This window comes from Ambystoma mexicanum, chromosome 5p (genome assembly GCF_040938575.1).
Source record: "Ambystoma mexicanum isolate Mex_15411 chromosome 5p, UKY_AmexF1_1, whole genome shotgun sequence".
Taxonomy (NCBI): Eukaryota; Metazoa; Chordata; class Amphibia; order Caudata; family Ambystomatidae; genus Ambystoma; species Ambystoma mexicanum.
Window position 1 is genome coordinate 297,955,684 of NC_090930.1, and position 25,985 is coordinate 297,981,668.

Sequence of the window (25,985 nt, forward strand, 5' to 3'; positions counted from 1 at the left end):
GTTTTATTGTCCGGGCAACCACCCACATGGAAAGAGCACTGAGCTATCAGGGTGAATAAACCCAGAAATTCCCGATGTCTCTAGCCCATACATGTCAAACGAATGCCTTTTTTGGCTCATGACTACGAGATCGAATTCTCATCTCGCACTCACCTACAACACTGTTGGTTGCCCCACCGACACCTTTTTAGGCTGCCAGGGATAGAACTGCATGTGGAATACAGTAACCCACATGCAGGGAGTTAGTCAGTCTCTCCTCCCTCCCTCCCAGACAGGCGTTGCACCACGCGCTGTTTCAGGATAGGCTACTCCTCCCAGTTGGGTTTGGGTACCTTCCCAGAGAATCAGCTCAGCTCCCCATCTTGTGTCCCATACCTAGGACCATTCCATACCCAGTACAATTACCTTTTTATTTTTCTCCTTGCCTTCACCTGCAAGCAGATCAATAGTTCCCCTAAGAACCGTCCCCTGTGTACCGATATGCTCTTACGGTTTGGGAAGACCGTTGCACTCCCGGCTTTTTAAGCCCAATTGACCCTGTTGTTATTCCCTTCTAGGTTATGCCAGCAAGCTTCCTAAGTGAGAAGTGCCAGAGTCTCTGAACAAAGTACAAGGCCATTGCCTGCAAACACTCTCCTCAGCTTTAGGCCATCCTCCTTAAAGGACGACACTTAGCCCTGCGAAGAAGCTAGGAGGAGTGCCACAACAAGCATCAAAGTCCATCCTTTAAGGACATTTTCGAGGCAGTCGAGCCCGTGAACAGGGACCGGCTGCACCACTGACTGTTGTCACGCCGCAGTCACTAAAGCCGGCAGGTGCCTTGGCCAGCGTTCCAGATCCACCAACCAGCAGAGACAGCGATTCTTGACGCTGAGCTGCCGTGTAGGCCAGACTGCAGCCGTCTATCCAGCCTCGTTTGCTGAACAGCCTGCCGCCCTGATTGCTGCAGTGGTTTCCCGTCCTGAACTCTGTCGCAGGAGCTGCAAAGCATCCTGGAACCGACTCAACCCTGTCGAGCATCAAGATCATCTCAAGCACCAGGTACATTGTGTTTATGTCCGCCTGGTCCTTCTCCGAAGGCCCCTAGTGACCTTTACGACCCCTTACTCCCTTGGTGCTGAAACCAAATAGCCTTGCAGTAAGACTGATTTCTTTACCGACTACCCTCCTGTCAGTATCTATAGTGCATCCCTTTCCTTCGTGAAACTGTCTGTCCTCTGTGTTCCTTTACAGGGTGGGTTGTATTTTGTAGTGTGCTAGAACTGTCAGTTGTAATAATAATAAAGTAGATTTTGTCATACAACCTTGACTGGACAGTCCCTTTTATCATGTTGCAACTAACAAACGATCCACAACCTTGCCGAGATAAGCCTGCGGTTCCGTCCACGTTACCAAAATTGGACAAGGAGGTTTATAATTTACTAGTGTTTCCATCTGTTTGGATCCCTTCTGTGTACTAGAGGTGTGGGGCTGATTGATGGTTTAGAAACAAATATTCATCCCTGGACCCCTCGTGCCCCGGAAGTTGATTTGTCACAGGAATGGCATCTTCACCTCTTAGAAGCTCTGGCACGCTCGGGGCGTTGTATCCGCTCTCACAACTACACATTTTGTGCATGTAGTTTCTACCATCCTGCACGTGATAGAGGACTAGTACCTCCTCCGCTGGATGGTCTCAATATTGGGTTGACTGGCGTCTGGCTTCCCGTATTTTCATGTACATCATCAAAGCGAAAAGGCATGTGTCGTTTCTTTTAGGAGGTGGACTTCAGGTGGGATTCAGTATTACCTATTACCTGAAGCCAAAGGGACTGAAGCAATGTCAAGACCAGGATAATTCCAAATAAATGTAAGCCTTTCCGATTCCCATATAGGCAGACCATGTACTCTGGGCAGGGAGTTCCTTACCGATTTGGGAGTCCTTGTCCCCCAGAGGGGAGTCGCTCCCAGTTAGATCCCACTTGCCGATATACCTAGGGAGGTTCTTGCTTTGTGGGCTCACCTCCCTAGCCTCAGAGGGGGTGGCTTCTGACACTACCCCACATCCAGGTTTCCATGGGGAAAACGAGAGGTGCCAGAAGCTATGCTATGGTGTCTCTGGGTTTGCTTCCTGCTCGTGTGACCACAGCGGGCCATAGTGGAGCGCCTAGCATGGCTGCAAGATCATTTTTATGGAGTGCTGTGCATTCCTGGAGAGGAAACTCTTCACATTATGGGGGATCGCTTCATTGAGCAGAAAGGTGAACATTGACACTTTGTGAAAACTGTATTCTTTGATATGGAATCTGAGAAACGCCCATGTGTATGTAGATGGCGGCACCTGGGTAGCTGAAGACATGCCGTGAAAAACTGGGGTTACTACAAGAATGGGATGTTCTCAGGGGTGGACTGGCCTACAGGGAACTCTAGAGATTTTCCCCTGGGCCTCTGCATCGTGGGCCTTTTTTGTGTGGTTACCTATTTTATTTCCCAATGTGTATTATGGGAAAGGGTTGGGCTTTCGCAAAATGTGTAATATGGGGCCACTTTTATTTCCAGGTCCTCTTTTGGTCCCCCGTCCACCTCTGGATGTTCTACTGAGGGGGTGGTGGAGCTATTGCGATCAGAGAGTGGTATTTGTTGGGAGGTGATATCCTTGGCAGTTGTGGAGTCCCAGAATGTGGGCAAGGATTTAATAGGAACTGGACTAAAATGCGTCGGTGGAAAGGGGAGCGACTTTAGGGGGTGGGGGGATTCTGTACTAAGAATCATCCTGTGAAAAGTTGCTTGTTGGGTCTGAATAGGTAACTGGGCAGCATTTTGGCAATGAGTAATCTGAGATTATAATAGGTATGCGAAAAGGCGGCGGGGAGGGCGGGGGGATTTATCCCACTTCCCTTTATGCACTTCTTTAACAAGATTGCCCTGTCACTTTACTTTAACATATAATGTCTGTTTTCGTTTTTGCTATAATAATATAATTAGTAGAGTAAATTATAAAGGGTAGATTTTGTACATCGCTCAACCGTGACTGTAATGTCTATATATAAGGGAAGACCCTGGCAGCTGCAAAACTTCCTTAGCAGCACATAGTGCCATTCTCGGATAAATCGAATAGTGGGCGCCACAGTCCTTGTGTAGGTCGAATTTGAGAGTTCCATTTTAGGCGGAGGTATAATGTGAAGGAAAGACATTCTAAGCACCAATAACTCCTAAATGAAGTCCAGGCATCGGACACTGATATATTCCATTCCCTTCAAATGGAGTGACAAGAAAATGTAAACAAGCAGTGGTAATGGCAATAGTTTGGTCTTTTGTGTAGGCATGGCAAAGGCTTTTGCCAGGTACTGCTATAGTGGTGTTACCTGGCCATTGATGGCTGCAGCTGTAAATTGGTGCGAGTACCTGGGCATATAATAGCAGTGCCTGGCAAATTCCTAATACTTGCACACAAGCCAAAACTGTTGGCTTTGTGATGCTTGTTTTTAACAGGACTTCAGTGAAAGACCTGCATAGTGCTTATAAATCGAGTGGCTGAAGGCAGACCCGGTAAATACATTTTTATTACACTAGTAGCACGTTTACAGCTCCAATTAAGTCATTGGCTCTCAGAAAACTGAAGAAACACTGGCAGGCACTGCGAGAGCAAAGTTTGATGGTAAGTCTTAATTACAGCAGGCTGAAAGAGTTCCCAAGAGGATGTGTTTTGGGTGGAGACCCAGGGAGGGGCAGGAACTGGGTGGGAATGGTCATAGGGAAAAGAATGTTCATGGGGAGTCAACGGGTGGGCAAATAATCAAACAACCCCTAGAAGCTTTGTGTCCCCTCTCATATGCCATTTCTCCCTAGCTTTACTCTAATACAATAGTTTCAGCTTCTCCACCTAATAGCCAACAATAAAAATGGTACAATACAGTAAGTACTGTGACACTTACACCTGTTATTTGTGAATGCATTGTAATTAATACAGCAAGCAGGTTTCCAGTTCAGCTCAGCAACGCCCTCTTAAAGGGCCCAGTGTTATTTAGGAGGAGCGGACTTGACAAGGAAGCCTAGCAGTAATGGAGCTTGTGTAGCCACCCAGTTTAAAACAAACAAACAAATAAATAAATACTGTTTCCTGGCGCTTTGCCTGAAATACTCACCATGGGTAACTAAACCAAATGTGTCTATGTACTGGGCGTATTCATGTGGACCGCTTTCATGAACTGTGTCTGTTTCTGTTACAGAAAAAACTGAAGGCGGATGCGAAGAGAGCGATTGGTCAGCTTCAACTGCGCACCTTGAAGCAAGGGGACACGGTAATGATGAAATAACATATATTTAAATGATTTTCTTTTTTTTTTTAAATGGCCTGTTCTCGTTGTCAAGTTACTTTAACACCTCATGTCACATTTTGACTGGAAGAAGAGCGCCCCCTGTATGGGCGCGGAAAATCCTGCACTGAGTTGATGGGCATGGGTGGTGACTGCTTTGTGTATGTGAGGGGATTGTCATTCTGCTGTGCTGTGCATAGTCCCACTGCGTGTGTAATTGTGTCTAACACACATTACAAGGGAAAATCTGCTCTTAATATTATTTTTTATTTTTTTTTATAGCCACTAATTCTAATACCAAACCTGAGTTCGGCTTCTAAGCCCGGGTCCGGGATTCGAACCCCTGTTGCTCTGAGTGGTCTTTCTTCCAAGACCAGCGTGTTGCCCCTGCTTTCACTCGTGGTAAATGTTCACAAAGCATAATTGGTTGCAGCAGTTTCTTTCACAAAACAAAGGAAAGACGATTTCGCCTATTTGTTTACTCCTTTGTCTTCCACTCTGTTTTGTGAACGTGCTAAATTCCATGCGTGTCGCCCAGCAGCACTTACGTGCTAACGCTGGCGATGCTCTATGTACTTTACCACTTTGTAAAATGGGCCACAACGTATAAAACAGCACCATGTTTTGCATGTACTGTAGAATTTGGGGGAGCTAGTCCGCCTGCTGGGAGTCGAAGCCAATCGGCAAATGACTGTGGTCCCACTAGCGCACTTTGGGACACAAGAAGGCCTCAGTGACAAGGGAATTGTGAGAAAAGCCACCTCCCCCACCCCCTCACTGCTGTCCTCTAAACCACTGCTGGAAAACTGATCTTGCAAAGAATTTATTTTAAAAAAATTAAAATTGGTTGGGCTCCAATTCTCATTACCGAGATTAATGCAATAACTTGTTCTTCTAAACAATAACTGGGTTACATATTATTTTGATACATTTACTGCCTCAAATTAAAATGACAATGGCATCCAGTTGTTTACATTTGGAAATTGGGATCATATGCACCCTATGTGTGTCCCATGAGGACCCAGAGACTTGGCGTGATGTTGAGATATGGTGAAATGAAGTGTATAATTTGACAATTGAGTTAATCTCTGAAAACCTAAACAGAACTCCACCTGGGCAGAACATTTGCAGTTCTGTGCAAATACCATTTACAGAGAATGGACTTTTTATCTTGCCACATTCTTGACATGGACATTGAGATGCAATCTGGGATACAGTTTGGTTACTGACGATTTTGCATTCGACACAGTGTGTGGTGGGACACGTTCAGATAGTAGGCGTGGCAAGGTGGCTGCTTGTAGCACAACTGTTTTTTTTGTAAGTTCATCAAAAAGTCTTGGCTTGAATGGTGTGGTCTAACTTGGCGACATCTGATAGTAATGAAAGAAAATCAGAATAGCTTCATTCAGTGCATTGAGTCCATTAAGTCGCGTCTCACCAGGTGCAGGGTTTAGCCAAGTAAAAGACCCCTTGAGAAATAATGTGAAGGCCCCCTCCGGATTCTTAGCAACTTGCGATCAGACGCTTGTATTGGAAACAGCAGGGATTTAACCCATTCAATATATGGAGGTCTTATTTTCACATTATGTGACAGGGGCATTTAGATGACTTCACGATCATTAGCCCTGATTTGAAAAAGGTGATTGGAGGACCGAAACACGTGTCATCTTTTTTAAGGGTATTTTTGAGTAATAAACGTTTTCTGTAAATATCTGGCGCAGTCTCTTTCCGGGTTATTCATACTTCACATTATTTTTTTTGTAAATGTGTTCTTTGAGAGATGGTTCATATCCAGGCCTGGTGAACGAAGATGCGAATGCTAGTGATCTAGGGGACTAACTGGTTCTAAAACCTATACTAGAGGGCGTGGACTGCTGCATCCTTGTTAAGTGCCACCACCACAGGTTTAGATTTCATGCTGGTTTTGATGAGATGATGTGATGCTGCAGAATTGTGGCTATTCATGGCTAGCATTTCATGTTCCGCTGGGGTCAAATGCTGGAGGCCGGTCTATTGGAACACGACCTCCTGCTCCACCTGTGTGCGGTACCCATAGCCAAATCCATGACTTAGGCTGTGTTTATTTCCCTAATAGAATCCAGTCTGAATCCAGAGTGAAGGGCTCTTTAATGGGCCCTACGACTCATCAGTTGGGTGTAGAACACGTGCAACTTTTTATTAGTAACTAAGGACAGTAGGAGATGGAAAACACTTTACTTTGTGGGGAGGGTGCCTTCATTTACTCTACACAGAAAGAGACAATTTACTGTTTTTACAAGCGATGCCAGAAGGGGCATTGCAGAGTATCCGGTTGGTCTTGGATGCAATGTTGTTTTGCTGTACCTTAACTCTAAATGTAGGGAATCTTTGCAGACGTGGGGTCTTTTGTTAAGTGGCGGACCTCGGCAATGCATGTTTGGGAGGTTGATTATAGCTCTCTGAGAACTGTTAGTGGGATTTACGTTTCTTTGCATCATACTTTATCTAAAATACTACTTTTAGGTCAATTGCTTGATTTACATAAATTGCAATGCAAGATGTGTAGGTAAATTGTTTCAGTTGGCAGTGGTTTCACTGGCCTGCAAGACTGGATTTTCATTAAGATCTGGTGAGTTTCAAGGGGCTTTTGGCTTTTATTGCTCAGCACGTCTAGCATTCTCATGACTTCTCTGATTGCCTTTACTGGATCATAATTGTTTTTTAGTTTTTTTCTTTTCTGTTATTTGCAAAAAGTTTAATGCCATCGGTTTGTTTTGTCTGGTCATTTGCACAGTTTCCTTATTGATGCTCAATGAGATGGGAGGCTTGCTGGAGCACTCTAGCTGTATTTAACTCTGAAACCTCAGGTTGCAGTTCTTGACACATGTACGAACTTTCCCAATAATTAGGAGTTGGTTGGTCACAATGTTTAGAGTGTATTGTAATTGAGGTCCATTGAAGAAGTGGATGCTTTATAAAGGTTTTACCTAGAGTTCTCAAAAGACCATTTGTTTCTTTAATCTGTTCAGATCATGCTCCAGTTCATTAGCCTTTTCCTCTTTTCAAAATTCCTTTAATTTCCCAGATAAATGTTCTAAACGTTCAAATCAGTCTCTGTAAAAGTGTCTTTTAAACACTTCAGTATTTCATCTTCCAGAATTAGAGTTGTTCTTCTCACGCCAGCTTTATTGGAAACTATTCCATAACTACAACCCCCGTTCAGCCAGAAAGCGTCCTTTCCGTTTTTATTATACACATTGGTGCCCGGACTACAAATTTCAGGGTTCAATTCCTGGCCTTTACTTCTCTGCCATCTCTATGGGATGCTTGTGTACGCATACCTCTAGCATCTTGCTTGCCTGTTGCCGTGTCCTGGTGGGAAATCTTGTTGCCCCTCGGGGTGGTATGTGGGCCGATTGTGTGTGTGTTTTCTCCAGACTGTCACAGCAAACTGTTCTCCTCGGATGTCAGTGAAGTCTCCGATAGGTCCTTTCACAGGCCGCATGCTGGTGTTATTATTACAGTATTTATTGCATATGGACCTCAATTTGGGAAGCAACAGTGGACTTTGAGTTATAAGGGGAACTAAACGGCAAGGGGACAGATCGCAAAGGATCAGTACAAGAGAGGGGTGCAGCGAAGGTTGGGCAATATGGCAGCAAGGGATCTACAAGCAGCCAGGGGAGGAAACGGGGAGTAGATCGCTCAGGTTAGATATGTAAAGGATGTTCTCCAGCTTTCCTTGCTCGTCAGCCAACTGCCGCTTTGATACTCTTCTGACTTTGCATTTCTGACTCAGGATCTCATGATGCATCCAGTAACTTGGATTCTCTGGGTCCACCCGGGACCAACCCAACCAACCTCCAAGCCCCTCCTGATCCCTGCACTCTCCGGGCCATCTCTTCTCCAGGTTTCAGAAATGACCTCCCCTGTTGCATAATCCTGGTCTCCACAGCTTTTCACCCTCTCCTCATACCTCTCCTCACTTCAAACCCCTTCTCACAGGTCTATTTGGACTACTGGTCTTTGCACCCTCCTCTTTTCCAACACTTTCTCTCTGACTTCCAGCCACATGGTCCTATGGAGGAGAAGTTATAAAAACCATTGGCTACTATCTTGGATTTCCTTGTCGTTTTCTTCCAGAGCTGTTTGATGTCACAGATGACTTCACAAATACACTACCCAGCATATCCATTCCAAGTGTGTTCCTTCATGTTTTCCAAATGGCAGAGTAGATAAGGCTTGGGATGGCCAGAGTAAGTGTCTCCTTACTATCACTTAACCTCTAAGTGGGCTCCCTGTGCCCTAGCCCAAGCGTCCCTGTTCACCTCTCTCAAGGGATCTAGTGATATTGCCAGGCAATCCCTGCTATTTACACTAGCCTACCCCTTGGTTAGGGCCTAGATGCGGTCGCCTTGTCTATCCGTCTCTGGCTGGGAACTCCTAAGCGTTCCTGACTCTGGTGTTCCCTAATTTGTTGTATCAGTATTTTCTTTAGACGCTCGCTTCTCACTCTTTGATCTTACCAGACTGTCTCTCTCTCCCTTCCACTTTCCTTCCATTTCTTCTCCTCCTCACTCTCCCTAATGTACAGGTTCTTCACTCTCCTTTTCCTCCTCTCACTACCTTCCTACATACTACTCCTACATCCACTCCACTACTGCCCTCCTTTCACTCCCCTTTTCTCTTGCAAGCCCACCCTCCTATCTAACTTCTCCCTTCTACTCCTACACTCTACCTTCATCCCTCTCTCCCATCTCACACGCTCACTATTCGCTGCACTCTCAAAACTAGTACCATTCCTTCTCACACACAACACTCACAAACTCAACAGATGGTGCATAACAGCACTAAAATCTGCACAGCCAATGCCGGTGTACAAATGAACAATTGAGCATTAACAAACTCAACAAGTATTCACCAAAGTAGACAACTGATATATTCCATTTTATTTAAAAAAGAAAGACTTCTAGCAGTGACTGTTCATTCGGACAGGATTGGTCTTTTGCTTCGTTATTGTTAGGCACTGGCTGGTAAATCGGTGAATATATTCCTGACGCAGTTTATCGTAGAGAACCATGGCGACAAGAGTGAGTGGACAATATTGAAAATCATCCCTTTGCTGGCTTTGCTTGTAAATAATTAGAATATATATCGAAGCGGTCATGGCTGTGGTTGAACCGGGTGGAAAGCCTTCTCTAACCATGTCACGTGACAAACCTTTTCCTGATGCAATTTGAAGGGATTAAACCTGTTTTGGTTATTGTTTATGGCAACCTCTCTTTCCTAATACACTGATTCCCTCTGGCTGGGCGCTGCTAGGAATTCCTATCTGCACTCGTCAAGAGAGGGAGAAAGAGGCCGCATGTTCGGTGTATCGTCGCTCGTTAATTATGCACACGATAAAGAAAAAATGTAGACTTAAACTGAGTATGTAAAGACAATGCAGAAACAAACCAATATTCTCCACTGAAAAACACGATTAGCGTAATGATTCCACGCAGATGCTGTGAATGCTTTCAATAGGAAACCATTGGCAACTGTTTCCCTTTCTGAATACTGTGTCCTCCTGCTCTGACATCATGGCAGAGGATTGACGTTCTCCCAGAACCTGGAATTGTTTTAGATTGTTCTCCCATGCCACCTTTCTACATCCCCTGCATTGCTGGTCCGTGGGGACAGGGCAGGTCGTGGAAAAGGGGCACAAGCAGCTGTTACACAACCTAAAATCACAGATGGATAGCTTTCTTCTATGGGGTATATCCAGTGCCTTAAGTGGCACTACAAATCGAGCCAGGGCTCATCGAGGTGGCGTGGCCTAACAGCAGGGGCCTTGATGACTCGTTAGGCCACGCCCCCTTGACGAGCCCCGGCTCAATGGGCTACTGGCACCCCTGCCAGGCAGCCTGTTGTAGAGATTAGCACCCTCTCCCCCATGGGGGAGAGGGTGATGATCTCTGCATTTATATTCTATAGGCTTGCCTGGCAGGGGACAGCGCCTCCCTATTCAGCCTTAATGGTGGTGCTGCTCCTCGCCAGCTGGGGAGGGGCAGCGTCACCATTAAGGCTGAAAGGGTGAGGCCACTGGAAGCAGAGGCCCTGTTCCTTAAGACTGAAACTTCCGCGAATCCGCGGGAGCTTCAGCATTTAGAAAGCAAGGCCTCTGCTTCCAGCGGCCTCACGTTTTCTCCATAATGGTGGCGCCGGCCCACGTGCATCACTTGATGAAAGGGATGCTTCGTAGGTGAGGCGCCACCATTATGGCTGAAAGGCATTTTCTGAAGCCTGAAGCGCTCGCACACGAGCGAGAGCTTCAGGCTGTAGAAAAAATGCCTTTTCGTGGAGTGGCCGGGGCTGCCAGGGGAGATTAGTGGGCCCCGCCTCAAAACGGAATTTCGGAGCCTGCCGGGGCCCAGCCCCGGCAGGCCCCGGCCCACTTAAAGCCCTGGGTATATCCCTCCTCGAAGTTCTGAGTTACCTCATAGACTCCTCCTACCGTCATGCCTGTGATGTCACCCTGAAAATCCCCTCTGTGTGCTATATTCCCGTAATTGACCTCTTCCCACCTATCATTTTACAAATATTCTTTTGTTGGCGTGCATTTTTGAACAAGTTTGTTCTATTGTAATATTTATTGTATTGCCAGACGTGGGTAACCTGCATGCTGGGCCTAGAAACCCAAGCTACACCACACTGATACCAACACAAGTCTAGGGTTGCTTTTGTATTTGCATTTCTTCATTTGCATAGCACGCCTGGCCTAACGGCATCGGGGCGCATGTCTTAGGTTGCGTTACATGACATCATATACAGTTACAAAGCAGGATATAAAATGTCAAAATGCTTACAGGTAAAATATACAGGTTAAATTTACAATCCATCTTTACAAGGAGACTCAGAAGGAAAAGGCAATGAGAAGAACTGGAGCTCTATATTACTGAGGTTGAGGTAGAGTATTGTATGGGTCTCGAGCAGTGGGCCACAATTTGGTGTTGCTCTTGAAGGCATGGAAGGAGGGTTCTAATCTAAGTGGGGTTGGCATCGAGTTCCATAGTTTGGAGGCGAGGACCGAGAAACTGACACCCCCAGATTTCTGTAATTGAATTCTCGCTATGGACAGGCAGTGCGCTTGGGATAGAAGTATGCGAAGTGAACCGGTTGGCCAAGTATTCAAGGGCCTTGTTGGCCAGGCATTTATGTGTGAGGGCAAGAGATTTGACAGAGATTCTTTGTGCTACAGAGAGCCAACGCAGATTACGTTGGGTGTCCGATGTGTTGGTTTCTAGAGATATTCAAGGCAGCCCTAATGGCATTATTTTGGGTGACCTGAAGTTTGCATAGGTTGTGCTGGCTAGTCCCTAGATAGAGGGCATTGCAATAGTATAACGTTTCCATAATTAACGTTCTGGCAAGGATGATGCAGTTTGGTGTGCAGAGGAAAGGACGGCAGGCTGTGATGAGCTTGCATGTGTAGGCAGATGCTGAAGTCACAGCGTTGGTTTGTCTAGAGGGAGATGGGGAGGAATCGAGGTAGTTGCCTAGAGTTTTGTTGACATTGGTAACCTTGATGGTGTTACCATCAATTATAAAGGATTTCAAAGAGTGGTTTAGTTTACTAAGTCAGTTGGGGGAAGCCCAAGATGAGGAGCTCTGTCTTATCATTAAGATAGAGATCGTGTTGAGCCATCCGAGCCTGGTTAACCTGATAAACATCATTTAAGGCTTTAGTGTCCACAGTATGGTCACCCGTGATATGAAGGAGTATCTGGGTGTCATCCACGTAGTTCGTGTAGGTGACACCCAGATAGTCGAATATCAAATTAGAGGTTTTGTGAACACATTGTATAGTGTGGGTGAAACACACACTTTTGGGCTTGTGCAGAAGGGAGGTTACATAGCAGTTCAGGGTGGACAGTCCCTTTTGCTGTGGGATCAAGCCTGATTTGCATATAGTCGATCGCCTTTCTGTAATGGCTTGTTAGGTGAAAAACAAGGGCCTGGAAGGTTGCCCAGAGTGATGCCAGCATTTGTTATTAATTGGTTACATTTAGTTATATTTCTTACAGGGTGGAGTGGGTTCATGAGAGGGCGACGGATGATTCGGGGGGTTGGAAATATAGGGTGTGATGGGTTTGAGGGTTGGAGAGCCTAGTCGCATAGGGGCAAGAGGTAATTGACTCAAGGCAACCAAGTGATTGGAAGGGAGGTGGAGTGGGTAGGGCGATTGGACATCTTGAAGGAGCGTGGATTACAGCTATGCAGCAGAGGATTTAATCATGATTGATTCTGAGATCAGGCTATTGTTGTGGAACATGAAGGGACTGGGGACTGGGGAACAAGATTAAGAGGGGGGCTGTGTTGGGATGCTTCCAACACCACAATGCTAGAGGTGGTCATGCTTCAGGAGACGTGCATAGAGGGCACACAGTGTCAATTCCTGGGTGGGAGGCTTTACCCCATTTTGTTTCACTCTGTATTCACAAAAGGGGCGAGGGGTGTCTATTATGATCACAAAGTCGTACCCCTGGACTATGGGGCAAGTGATAACTGATATAGGGGGCAAATACATACTCATTACAGGGACTTTAGGACAGGGGACAGTAACATTGACCAATATATCCGCAAACCGACTGGTACAAGATGGGCTTATGCAGGAGCTGAGATGTCATCTTGAGGGAAGGGTTGACAAGCGTGATAGTAGTATGGAATGTTAATGACATCATGGGTTTGGGTTGGGAAAGACTGGGTGTGGCGAGCCCTAGGTGGACAAAATGCTCGAAAATAGCCAAGTGGGCTCAATCCTTAGATCGTATTGACCTATGGAGAGAGTTGCACCCTGGGTTATATGCTTTCTTGTTTCTTTCTGGGGCCCATGGGTCGTTCTCTCGCGTAGTCTGTTCACCCTGAGCGACGTGGTACACCATATGTTAGAGGCAAAATATGTAGTATGGGGTCTTTTGGATTCCTCACCCTTGATGATTTCGTGGGGACTGCAACAGAAAAGACTGTAAGGGGTATGGTGACTTAATGCTCATCTGCTATAGCTCAGACTCGGAGACGCCCTTGTGGACACAACAGATCGGTTCTTCAATAAAAACAAAGGATTGGCCGAGAGTCTGGTGATGTTATGGGAGGCTTACAAAATGGTTCTGTGGGGAGAGATGCTGTGGAACGTTAGGAGGGAGAAAAGGAGAGCAGACAGGATCTGTCTGGGAGGCAGAGATGAATCTGACCAGGTGCAGAGAGATCTGTGTTGAACCCAGGAGAGGGTGAGCACCAGCAGGCGAAAGCCGGCCCCGACGAAGGCAACCAAAAAAGGTTGCTTCCTGACTGAGCCTAACCGAGCTTGGACGTGCTCGAGTGCTCGTTGACTCTGACGTATTCACAACGGTGAGACTCCTTGCAAGCATCCGGTTGCACATGGAATGCTATTCTGCCCCCTCTCCCCATTCGTAACCCATTATGCGCCCTACAGCTCACCCGCCGCCTTCCACTCGATTCCTGCAACCTTCATAAATTTACCCCACCTAGCCATCTGAACTATGGTTATTGCTGCCGCCCACGTCTTCTACTGAGCTGCATGAAAGATGTTAGCACACGGCAGCGACGGCCTGATCCGGTTACTGCTCCTCCTCCACTGTGAGAACCTTTATACTAACTCTCCTACATTAGGTAACAGAAGGGTATCTGCGAACACTTGAGAGCTATAACTTCCATGAACTATGCTAACGAGTGCATCTCTACTACATTCTGTATTGTAACGTACAGCTCCTGCAACACGGCATGTTTTAGCTTGCTAATTCTTGATGTGTAAGTGCCACAAACACACTACCCTGCCTAATCAACAGCAAGCGGCCATGTGCGCATATGGCTACTGTCTCTTTAATGTTCGTGTGCATGCAATTGCCTTTGCTCGATCCGCCACGTTGTTCATTCTGCCAATACTATTATGTATATGCGATTTGTGCTTGTGACATACCTGCCTAGAATTGATTGTATCCTTTGTATTTACTGCAACTAATCAGGGGCATTAACCTATCCACGCAAGACCAGTGCCCTCACCGGCAAGCCTGCCTGTTTTCTTCTGCTCATGCACAAAGTTAGCATTTCACTTGTATCTGAAATTGCACCTCTCTCCATTGTTTACTCAGACGAGGCCTCTGCCTCCTCCTGATTGCCTCACTTCCCACTTTGGCTGCCTTGCACTGCCTGTGCCTAATCACCTTACTGTTTAATTGATAGCACTGTATTTTAATTTGCATTTAGTGCCTTTCTGTGCCCCACTTCATTGGCCTGTAATTATTAGAGACTACACTCCGCTGCAATTACTTTGTATACATTATATTACTAGTACTATGCCAGTGCCCACACTTGCCTGCTCCCTTTATCTCATCTGCTTATACACATGGCCCACACTTCTATGATTAGGGTTCGTATATCTATTTTGTACACCCCTGAACGAGGTTAGTACCTCCCATGATTGACTGCTTTGTCTCCCTATGCTGATGACCGCGCTATTGCCCGTCCCCAACTGCTCTGATGTTCATTTACTAGTACTGTATATTTGTATATTAGTATGTGGCCTATTATTACTTGACTGGATGCACAAGCCTGTGGTTAGTCCCTATTAGCTTGCTGCCCCTACTGACCTGCATCTGATACCCTGTATTCCTTGCCTGTCTCAACCCGTAGATATCTGCTTGACCAAGTCTCTTCTGAGTAGAACAGGCTCCTCTCATTGATTACCCATCCCTAGTGATACGACTACTAATTAGCCACCCAAGAAATATCTACCTCCAACCAACTAGCATGTCCCCCCTGGCCACCAGCCAGACTGCCTGTCTCTTGCTCTTTATAAGCAATTTCATGCTTTACAATATGCTACCGTACTCACCAATATCTACGTACTGGCTCAACACGCCTATCACTAGCTTACCTTCAAATATGAATGATACCCAACCCTATTAACAAGCAATCCTTGCCCAACTCTAGCTAGAAATTCAAGACTCAGAGCCAGATTAGCCAACATATATGAACCTCCAATCCATTCAATGCCCACTACATCTAGACTAAAAACTATGCCAACCTGGCCTGACCAAATTAACCTAAACTTAAACCCACTCCATAATTCTGATTCCAGATTCCCAATTAGCCAACCCAAGCATAATGAACCTAAAAAAATACAAGACCAACACCCGCAAATAATTTCCACAAGTCCACAGATCAAAGGAGCGCTAATTATCGCCACATCTTTAGCAGCCCACTCTACGGAAATTGCAGACCTGATCCTCAGAGAAGACCTTGACTTCCTGGTCATCACAGAGACCTGGCTACATCCGGCAGCAGGTCCTATGCTCATGATAGCAGTCCCGGATAGATACTCCATATTAAGACAAGACAGACCAAATTCCAGAGGAGGGGGTATTGCAATTATTCATAAATGTAGTCTCTCCATGAGATTAGCCACCCCCATTAATGTCCTCTCTTGTGAATTGCTCTCTGTTAAAGTTCCACTCACTTCTGCTCAAACCCTCAACATCCACCTGATCTACCGCCCCCCCGGCCCAAGAGGAACATTTGATGAGGACATCAATACCATTTTGTCCAGCAACCTCAAAAATTAAACTCAAGTACTTATTCTTGGGGACTTCAACATGGGTTTCAATGACCCAACCGACCAGCTTGCCAGCACTACCTCCAATACCTTTTCAGAAATATGATTTACTCAAAGAAGTAATGTACCTACACACGACAAAGGTAGGATACTTGACTGGGTGGCTGACTACAATTGTCAAGCCAGCATCCTTGCTATTTCACCTCTAGCTTGGATGCACCACCACTTTGTGTCCTTCATGCTCTCTACCACCAGACCCCCATCCCCACTAGCCACCAGAGCCCCACCTACGCTAACCAGAAATAAGAGTATTACTGCGGAGAGACTTATACCGACCCTACTCCCCACACTTAACAGGCTCCCTAACAACTTGGATCCTGAAACTTTGGTTGAAGAAAACAACAAAATTATGTCCTCCTCCTGGACCTAATTGCCCCCCTCAAATTCAGACCAAGTAAGTCCAAAACGCACCTGAACAAATGGTTTACACCATTCCTCAAAAACCTAAGGCAGCAAAAAAGAAACTGCAAGGGTACTTGGAAAAAACTACCATCAGCAGCCAATAAACTTAAATTCACTAAACTCTCGGCCCTCTACAAAAAAGAAATATGCCTAGCAAAACAAACCTCTTTCGACTCGCGCATATCCCAAGCTTAATCTAGTACGAAGCAACCTTTTTCTATCCTCAAAGAAATAGAGACTCCTCTAGCACCGCTTGACACGTGCACCAAAGATAAAATTTGGTGCTCAGAGATCCAAAACACATTAGCCAACAAGATTTCTACTTTACAAAACAAAATCTCCGGCAAAAGAGCCTCATTAAACGACCCCCCCTACCCAAACCGATTGAGAGTACTATAGACACTGAATCTACCCGCTTCAACTTTACCAAAGTCTCCATACTCGAAATAGAAAGAATCATCCTGTCACTGAAACCTTCCAACTGTCAGGATGATCTATGCCCTGCACAGCTCATCAAGGATGCTGCCCGAGACCTCTCCCCCTTAATCACAAAGCTAATCAATGCATCCTTCTCCTCTGGCACCATCCCCACCAATCTCAAACAATCCTGGGTACTCCCACTCTTTAAAAAAAAAAACCACCCTTGATCCATCCACGCCAACAAACTATAGACCGATTACGACTGTACCCTTTCTTCTAAAAATGTTGGACAAGGTTGCCTATGTACAAATACAGAAGCACTTGGAAGCACACCACCTTCTAGGAGCTAGACAATCAGGCTTCCGCCCCCAGCATGGGACTGAGATGGCCCTCACTGACCTTAAGACACAAGTCGATTGACTTAGAGACAATGGTAAAGCCACCCTACTCCTCCTCCTAGACCTTTCGGCTGCATTTGACCTCGTTGACCATACTATCCTTTGCACCCACCTTGGCACAGCCGCTCACTTCTCCAACGATGCCATCACCTGGATTAGATCGTTCCTCCATGGCAGAACCATGAGAGTCTTCTCGCCTTTAGCAGCGGCAGACCCCATACTTATCTCCTGCGGCATCCCACAGGGCTCTTGTGTCTCGCCCACCCTGTACAATATCTTTAGCAAGCCCCTTTTCGATCTGGATCATCTTAGTATCACCTACACTAATTATGCAGATGATACTCAGATCCTCCTTCCGCTTTCTGGAGATTATGAAAGGGATTTGGCCTTGGTGAATATTGTACATCATCATCCAGGCATGGATGGCCACACACGGACTATGCCTGAATGGTGACAAGTCTGAACTCATCATCCTGGGCACCCCTTCTAGCCTAAAGAAACTAGGCCATGTCTATTCTTCATTTATAATCAATGGTAACGGTATCAAAGTAGGTCAAGAGGTCAAAACACTGGGTGTTTACCTGGATTCAAACCTCTTTTAAGAAACAGGTGAATTCCTTAGCGTCCTCTACTGCCTATGCATGTAAACTGATCTGTGCAGCCAAGCCATTTCTATCCGATACCAGTTGCACTACCCTTGCTAGAGCCCTTATTCTGTCTCGCTTGGACTACTGCAATGCTCTCTACCTAGGGTATAGCAAAACTATTACCAGTAAAATACAAACCCTACAAAGTAACGCACTCAGAGCGGCACTAGGCATCTCTAGAAGAGACCACATCTCTGCACACAGCCAAAAGAATAATTGGCTCCCTATCAATGACAAAATCCTGCTAAAAACCTTGTCACTCACAAATCTCTCAACAACGCTGCCCCCACTTACTTGATCGATAGATTCCACAGACAGACCTCCTCAAGACCCACAAGAATATAATACAAAGACTGCCTCTTCATTCCCAACTTCAATCGTTCCACAATAGGGGGCAACAGCTTCCCAGTGAAAGCCGCTAAACTGTGTAACTCCCTTCCTCCCACTCTGAGAATGGACCTCCCCTACCACAACTTCCGGACTAACGTCATCATATGGTTGAAAACGTAGGATTATACCATCATCTGTAGATATGTATATAACTCTTGTTTTACCTGTATGTATATATTTCCGCTGTTGTAACCAAGCTTCGCATATTCATGTAACTGCTGCACCCTGTTACCCGAGGGTATGACCGCGCATTATAAATAATAAACAAACTCGCAATGGATGATGCTGGCTACCTGGCAACACTGAGTGGGGGGAGGATATTTAAACGTGGGGATAAGAATGCGAAACTTCTAGCATGGTTGGCCAAAAACGAGGAAGGGGAACAGATGAGTTTCAGCTAATCAAGAGACCAGGGAGACAATCCTTAGGGGTGGAGAAGACATTGAGGATGCCTTTTAACATATGTCAATATGTAATATGTTGCACTATGTCCATGCATCCAATCCTTTAAGAACCGAGGATGGACCATCTGTGGCCAAGCCCTCGCGGGACAAGGACCAGTGTTGTGCGACACAGGTGTTTGGTGACAAAGGGGTAGCGGCGTAGAGTGCGAGCACATTGCGCAGCCGTTGACCATCAGCGACCGCAAGGTAAGAAAGTTGCGGGATGTGGGAGCAGCCACTACTGCTCTCTATTAAACTTCCCAACCTTTGCATGTACTTCCACCTAACTGTCTTGGTCCTATTTCAAGTGCATCTACTGTTGGGACACAGTGAACTGTGTCCCATTAGGCTCTCTCTAGGTCCCCACGCCTCTTGGGGTACGGTTGTAGTGTTGCTGTCACCTGTCTACTCCTCCTGTGTGACCCCCCCCTTAAGGCATCCTGCATTGTGCTGCGCTGGGCTGTGCCCTCCTCTCTCTCGCTCTCTCTCTCTCCCCCCCTCCTACTATCCTCCATGCACCCTCTATGGTACTCTGTTTCTCCCATCTTCTCTAACTGCTGCTCTAACTCCTATCCCTTTCACTAAGTCTAGAAGAAAGAGGTTCAGGAGGAACTTCCTGGTCTCCAACCCAGGCCTCCCCATCACTGATACCTACAGCAGTGCTTCCTCCAGACAAACTCTCACCGACATCCTCTGTCGTTCCCTCACCAGACCTATAAACCCCTCATATGGTCTTGGCTCTCTCTCCTATCTCCTCCTCTCCCATTAATGGTGGCACTCAGTGGGAAGCCCTCTAGGCCTCCTTCCACTCCTCCAAGAGCATCATTAATGTCTATCTGAATGGCACCGTCTTGGTCCAGGGCCCTCAGCCCAATCTCCTCATTTTTAATAGGCATTCCCAAGCCTTAACATCTTTCTCCTGCTACTCCTAGCACCCTTCAGGCTCCTCTGCCACCTTCTTCTGCCGCCTCTGTGGCACCTTCCTCCTCCCTAGCTACTATGCCACCTCCAGCTACCACCTCTGCCCACTCTTGGGCCCCTCTAGCACCTCTGCTGGGTGTACCTCAAGCATGTACCCCACTCCAGAAGACTTTCAAAGGTGGCAACCTGCTCCACGTCGCTACTCTCAACTCTCATTCTGCTGTCACACTCCTCAGAAATCTGCCACCTCCTGGAAGAACTTGACCTGGATTTCCTCGCTCACACCGAGACATGGTTCACAGCCAGCTCTGTCAAGAGTTTTGACGCTCTCCACCCTGTTGGCTACATGATCCTCTCTGAACCCAGCACCAATCGACCCAGAGGTGGAGTAACTCTGAGCTTTCCGGAGTGGGTCCCTGCTTCTGTCATTCCTATGCAAGCCTACTCCTCCTTTGAATGCCTGGTCTACAGGCTCTCTATCTCTCCTGCCTATCTCTGACTGTGGCACCATCTACAGGCCACCTGATCAGGTCGCCCTCTTCCTCTGAGTGGGCTGACCTCTGCTCTTCTCTCCTTGCCTCTACCTCCTCAACGTCTCCTCCTTGGAGACCTCAACATCAACCTGGATGCTTCTAATCCCTCCTCTGGGCTCCTCCACAACCTCTGCAACACTGTATCGCTTTGCATTCTACCCTCTGATCTGACACACTCTGCCGGACGCACCTTGGATGTTCTCATCTACTCCTGGCGCAACACAGAAGCTGCTTGACTGGAGACTGGGCCTTGCTTTCTTGTGTGGTGCGCTCTACGTCCTGCCCTTCGGTGCAGGGGTGCATCGACTGGTGCAGCCTCTATGCTGCCTAGTTGCTTCACTGGCACGGGCCCAACGGACTGGGCTTGCTGTAACTTCAGCCCAACCGGTAGGTTGAACGATTCTTATGAACTGTCCTTTTGACTCTTGTCCCTTCTATAACGTGTCTCTCCTCCCTTAGGTGTTGGAGGGGGTCGGAGATGGCGTTGTGCTACTGAGGAGAGCCAAGCACTAACGGTGAGTGAGAGCGCGATGCTGCCCGCTCTTCCCTGTATTGACCAATATTTGTCTCTGTGTCCCTTTCAGGTGCTGCAATCCCAGCGTGGCTGCCGGCTGAGAGGATAAGGTGCGGTGGGTAAGCTCGATGTGCGGCGCTTCTTTATGCTTTCCGTGCTAACCTGGAATGTCTTTTCCCCTTGCAGGTCGATTGGATGATCTGGAGCTAAAGTTACCCCGAGCAGCTTGAGTTCAGGTAAGCGTTTGACTTCTTACAGTTTTCGAGTAAGCTAAATGTGAAGAATGTTTACTAATGTCTTTTCTTCCGTTCATTTTCCTCCCCTAGGAAGCGGCGTGCCAAGATGGAGATGACACCACTGTAGCTGCCCACAGGACCGGAGGAGCGATGGATGGAAGCTGGATGCTCTTCAAGGTAAGTATAAGATTAATGCTGTTCTTGTTCTTGCAGGTGCACGGGATGCGGAGGAAAGGCGAAGGCCTTGAGGAGACCGACCGAGCACTGTGAGTGTCACGCTGCAGGTGCAGAGAAACGAAAAGCATGTTTCTCGGCCCGGGCGTGGTTTAAATAGCTTCCAGGTATCCCAGGTATGCCTGGGTTGAACCACAACCAAAAGGCTAGACCGCATACTCCGTTCAAGGAACTGGGTCATGTGTGGGCATCCATCTTGCCCACAATACATTATAAGTCCAATGCCAAGTGATTCTTAGAGCTATGTGTGAGCCTGGCGCCACAGACACCAGGTCTGACTCCAAGTGGGTCTCTGGTAGGATGGAGAGGCCCTTAAGAGCCACATAGGGGATCGTGGCCTGGCTCCAGCCTGATGTCTCAGGGGGCTGGGGGCAGGAATCATGACACCTTTCCTATGTTCTCAGAGGATACTGTCCTAGCAGCAATCAAAAAGATTAACTCCTGCTCTCCATCAGATGCCATTCCGATTGATATCATGAAGACTATCTCCCCAGATCTTTTGACAGTACTCACAGCCACAGTGATCAATTCATGTCAATCTGGTCTGGTCCCGCCTGAACTCAAAGCGGCTAGAGTTGTTCCTCTTCTAAAGGTTAGTTAGCTGCTTCCTTTAGTGGTTTTCATATGGATGATCTATCTCAATCTCCGGTGCCAAGATGACTTTGGGCGACAGTTTGTGCTTAAGAAATTTCAAAATCAATCAATCCTCAGACATCTCTCTCACCATGCCTCTCTTGGACTGACCACTTTCTGCTTCTGCTCTCCTCTCAGTTGCAACTCTCCGTCCATCAGGCCAAGCCTACCCCAGCACTGCCACCTACCTTCTCGGTCTTTCGGCCTATGAAGCGTGTCAGTGGATGCCTTTGCTGCTACTGTCTCTGCTCCTCCTATGCCTGTGCCCGGCTCACACTCTGACACAGCCCTCTCTATCTTTCTATCTCCAACACTCTGGACGTCCTTGCCCCTGTCCTGAGAATCCACCTGAAGCCTACCTCCAAGTGCAACTCTTGGTATGACTCTGACCTCGCCGCCCTGAAACGCAAGTTCAGGGTAGCTGAGAGGAAGTGGAGGGCTTCAGGTGCATCCTTTGACAAACTGGCTTGCCTCCTGCACCAATGGCAATACAGACGCTGTCCTTTCCACACATCCCACATCCAAGCCCGCAACTATGCGGCCTCCAACACGACGACCAAACTCTTTAAAATCTGCAAGGAGCTGGCCAATCCTGCTGCAGTCCCCACCTCTCCTGTTCCCTCCAAGGCCCTCTCTGTCTCTGGGCTCTCACTTCACCACTGAAGCTCAGAACATCCAGTCCTCTCTCTCTTCCTCTATCGGCCCACTCTGGCCACTTTTCCCTCACCTCCTCCCTTCTCCTCTTTCTCTCAGACACCTGACGATGTTTCAAGACCAGTCCGATCTATGAAAGTGTTATACAAACAGGTGCTTCTCTGCTCCTCCAGAACCATCAAGGATCACATAGACACCCTTGCTCCAGCCTTGGCTGATTTCTGCAATCACTCTTTTACCACTGGATATTTTCCCTCTCTCCTTAAGCACTCCCTTGTCCACTCCCTCCTTAAAAAGTCTTCTCCCGATCCTACCTGTCTGGAAAGCTATCACCCAATCTCCATCAGTCCTTTCCTGGGCAAACTCCTGGAAAAGATGGCCATCTCCTAGCTTACTCTCCACACTGAATCTGTTGGTTGTCTCCATGACCATCAGTCTGGCTTCAGATCAGCCAGAGGCACGGAAACTGCTCTCCTGAACACCCATGAAGACCTGCTAGCTATTCTTGACTCCAGCCTTCCTTCTGTCTTCATCTTCCTTGCTTTACTCTGCTTTTGACATGGTCATTCATGGCATACTGATCAATTGTCTCTGTGAGAACCTGGGCATCAAGGGTCAAGCTCTGGAGTGGTTAACCTCCTTCCTCCTGGACTGTCCCTCCCAGGTCCAACTTGGGTCCTTTACCGCTCTCTCCACATGTGGTGTTGCCCAGGGCTTTAACCTCTCACCCTGACCCTTCAATGTCTAGTTGCACCTTTGGCCCACTTGATCTCTGCCTTCTCTAACTTTCAGTGTTATGCAGCTGAAACTCTGCTCTTTCAGGCTCCCCTGAACCTCCTCTTCTCTCTTCTTGCTCATTCCAGACTGTCTATCTGCGATTCAAGATTGGTGTGCCTCAATGATCTCTGCCAGTAAGACAGAGATCCTTCTCCTTGGGACTCCTGCTCCCCCTGCTTGGGCCCTCTTCCTTCGCCTTCCTGTGAGGCAAAAAACCTTGGTGTCCTCTTTGACTCCACTCACTCTCTCTCCTTACATCACAGACCTTGCCAAGAGGGCCTACTACCAGCTGCACCTCCTCTGAGGTATTATTCCTTTTCTCACATTCTACCAGAAGCTTACTGTCTTCAGATCCCTGGTTCTCTCTAGGCTGGACTACTGCAACCTGCTCAACCTATCTTCCTCTACTCTCTGCAATTAATCCAGAACAGGACTGCAAGACTTGTCCTTGGCCTCAAGCCCATGGACTGTATCTCTCCAGACCTGAAATCCCTCCACTGATTCCCAGTGGCTGCAAGAATCAAGTTCAAGACCCTCTGCATCGTCCAAAAGCTTTCTCGGGGCGGGCCCGCACTACATCCAAATCTCTCTTCCAAAATATCTTCCTTCTCGAGCCCTTCGCTCAGCTAGCTCAAACTCTCTGATGGTCAGATGGGTCTCCAGGCAAACAGTGGGGGGTAGATCTCTCTCTCCTCTGCAGGTGCCTCCCTATGGAACGGCCTCCCTGCTCCTCTCAAACTTGAGCCAGCCCACCTGAAGTTCTGGAAGCAGCTCAAGACCTTCCTTTTCTCCTCTGCTTTCTCTCTCCCTCTCCCCTGCTGAGCTACATGTCTGCTGCTCCGACTGGTTTCTTGGCTACCCTCTGTGGGTATCATCTTCCTCTATGATCCGTCTCCCCTGCTCTGCCTCTGGGCCTACCATGCACTTGGGGGCTAAAACTGCAGCCCTACAGTCCCCTGCCTCCTTGCACTTACCCAGAGCCTTGCTTCCCTGGCTGCACTTCCCCTTTGACCCCTCCCTCGCACTTGCACGATCTGAATGACAGAAGACTTAGTAAGATTGTTTGTCTTGTCTTCACTCTGTCCTCCCTCCCTTGTCTTGTCACACCTAAAAACACTTGTGTACAGTAGCATTATAAATGACCTATATCATTATCGTATATCTCTAGGGTCTTCTACAAGGGGTTATATGTGAAGGCCCCAAAGGGGATGGGGGCCAGCCTGCCGGCCTTCCTGGAGGCTCTTTATAGCGGCTTGCGGAGGCCCAAAGGGAGGAATTTGAGGCTGATCTGACCCAGTTGGAGGTGGAACACAGGGTGTACTACCTCCAGGCGGGGAAAACCCCAGCTCCAATGGGCTTCCAGTTGAGCTATGGAAATCTCTGGGGGACAATGTAAGTCAGTATTGACTAAATCTCTATAAAAAGAGCGAGGAGGATGGTATCCTCCCATGCGACCTTAGGTAAATGCACAATTGTAGTGATTCATTAAAAGGGAAAAGCGAAGGAAAGTTGAGTCATACAGACGAATTTCCTTGCTGAACAGGGAGGTGAAGATCCTGCCCAAAATTCTGGCGGATAGCCTTTTCAGGGTGCTTCCCAGCCTGATACACCCGGATCAGAATAGCTTCATGGTAGGGAGGTCGACTTGTCTTAATCTGCGCCGGCTCTTCTGGGCGGTCTCGATGTCCAAGTTAGTTCCTTCCGAAAGTAATGTAATCCTGGCATTGGATTCATCTAAGGCATTTGACTCGGCCAGGTGGGACTACATGTGGGCTGTGTTGGGGAGGTTGGCGTTTGGGCTGAACTTCATGGGCTGGGTCAAGCTACTTTACTGGTCGCCCACTACTAAGGTGAAGGTCAACGGTCACCTCTCTGAACTCTTTCACCTGGATAGGGGGGGGGTGGCAAGCAGAGCTGGCCCGTCAGCCTATCTTGTCATGCTACTAATTGAACTCCTGGCTGAATGGATAACGGGATGGGAAACTCACTTGGTATCAATTACCTGGGGCCACGAGGACAGGATCTCTTTATTCGCTGATGATGTGCTCCTTTGCTTGAGTAATCTGATTAGATCAGTACTTCAGGGAATCAAAGTTTTGGGTAGATGGGAGTATCTAAGCGGTCTGAAGGTTTACATGCTTTAAGATATCGGGTGACGATATGGACGATACTAATGGGGGAGAGGGGTCACAAGATTATTGCGGATCCCTTTTGAATACTTGAACATTTGCATTACTTAATCCAGAGATGCATTCCTCAAATTAAATTTGGAACCGGTGGTGACAAAATTCATGTCTGATGCGAAAAGATGTGGAAGTATTCCCCTGACATCTATGGGTCATCTGGCCATATATAAAAAGATTGGTCTCCCTAAATTCCTGTATGTACTGCATGTCACTCTCTACGGAATCCCACTCGAAGGGTTTGACGAAGTGAATGGCTGGGTGAAAAGATTGCTGTGGGGGGTCCGCAGTCCTGAGGATTGCCTTGGACACAATCCCAAACTCTGTTTGGGATGGGATCTCAACCTCGCGGACCTCCAGATATTTTTGGGCCATGCAGTTGGTAATAGCAAGCAAGTTTGTTCTGGGCCGCGCATGACCCTTCCCTGAGATTAGAAAAATGGAGATTGGATGCATTAACAAAGGATCAAATATTGTTTTTGAAGTCTCTCCCTCAGGGCTTTCCGCCAGCAGGGCAAATAGTGGTCAAGCTGTGGAGTAAGTTGCTCGTTAAAACCGGATGGGAGACTAGAGCGGCGGGATATCGGCCACTATAGGGGAACAGACTACTACATAAAATACAGAATGTGGAAGGGTCCAAGGGCTGTATTGG

At 47.4% G+C, this 25,985-nt stretch overlaps 1 protein-coding gene across 1 annotated transcript in view; it reads left to right on the forward strand.

Annotated features, from left to right (window-relative positions):
* RNF128 (ring finger protein 128) overlaps window positions 1–25,985 on the forward strand; it is a 389,934-nt gene that overhangs the window by 221,268 nt on the left and 142,681 nt on the right. The window contains exon 3 of the mRNA XM_069612731.1: window positions 4,209–4,280. Coding sequence (XP_069468832.1) covers window positions 4,209–4,280 — 72 coding nt within the window. The remainder of the gene's footprint in view (window positions 1–4,208; window positions 4,281–25,985) is intronic.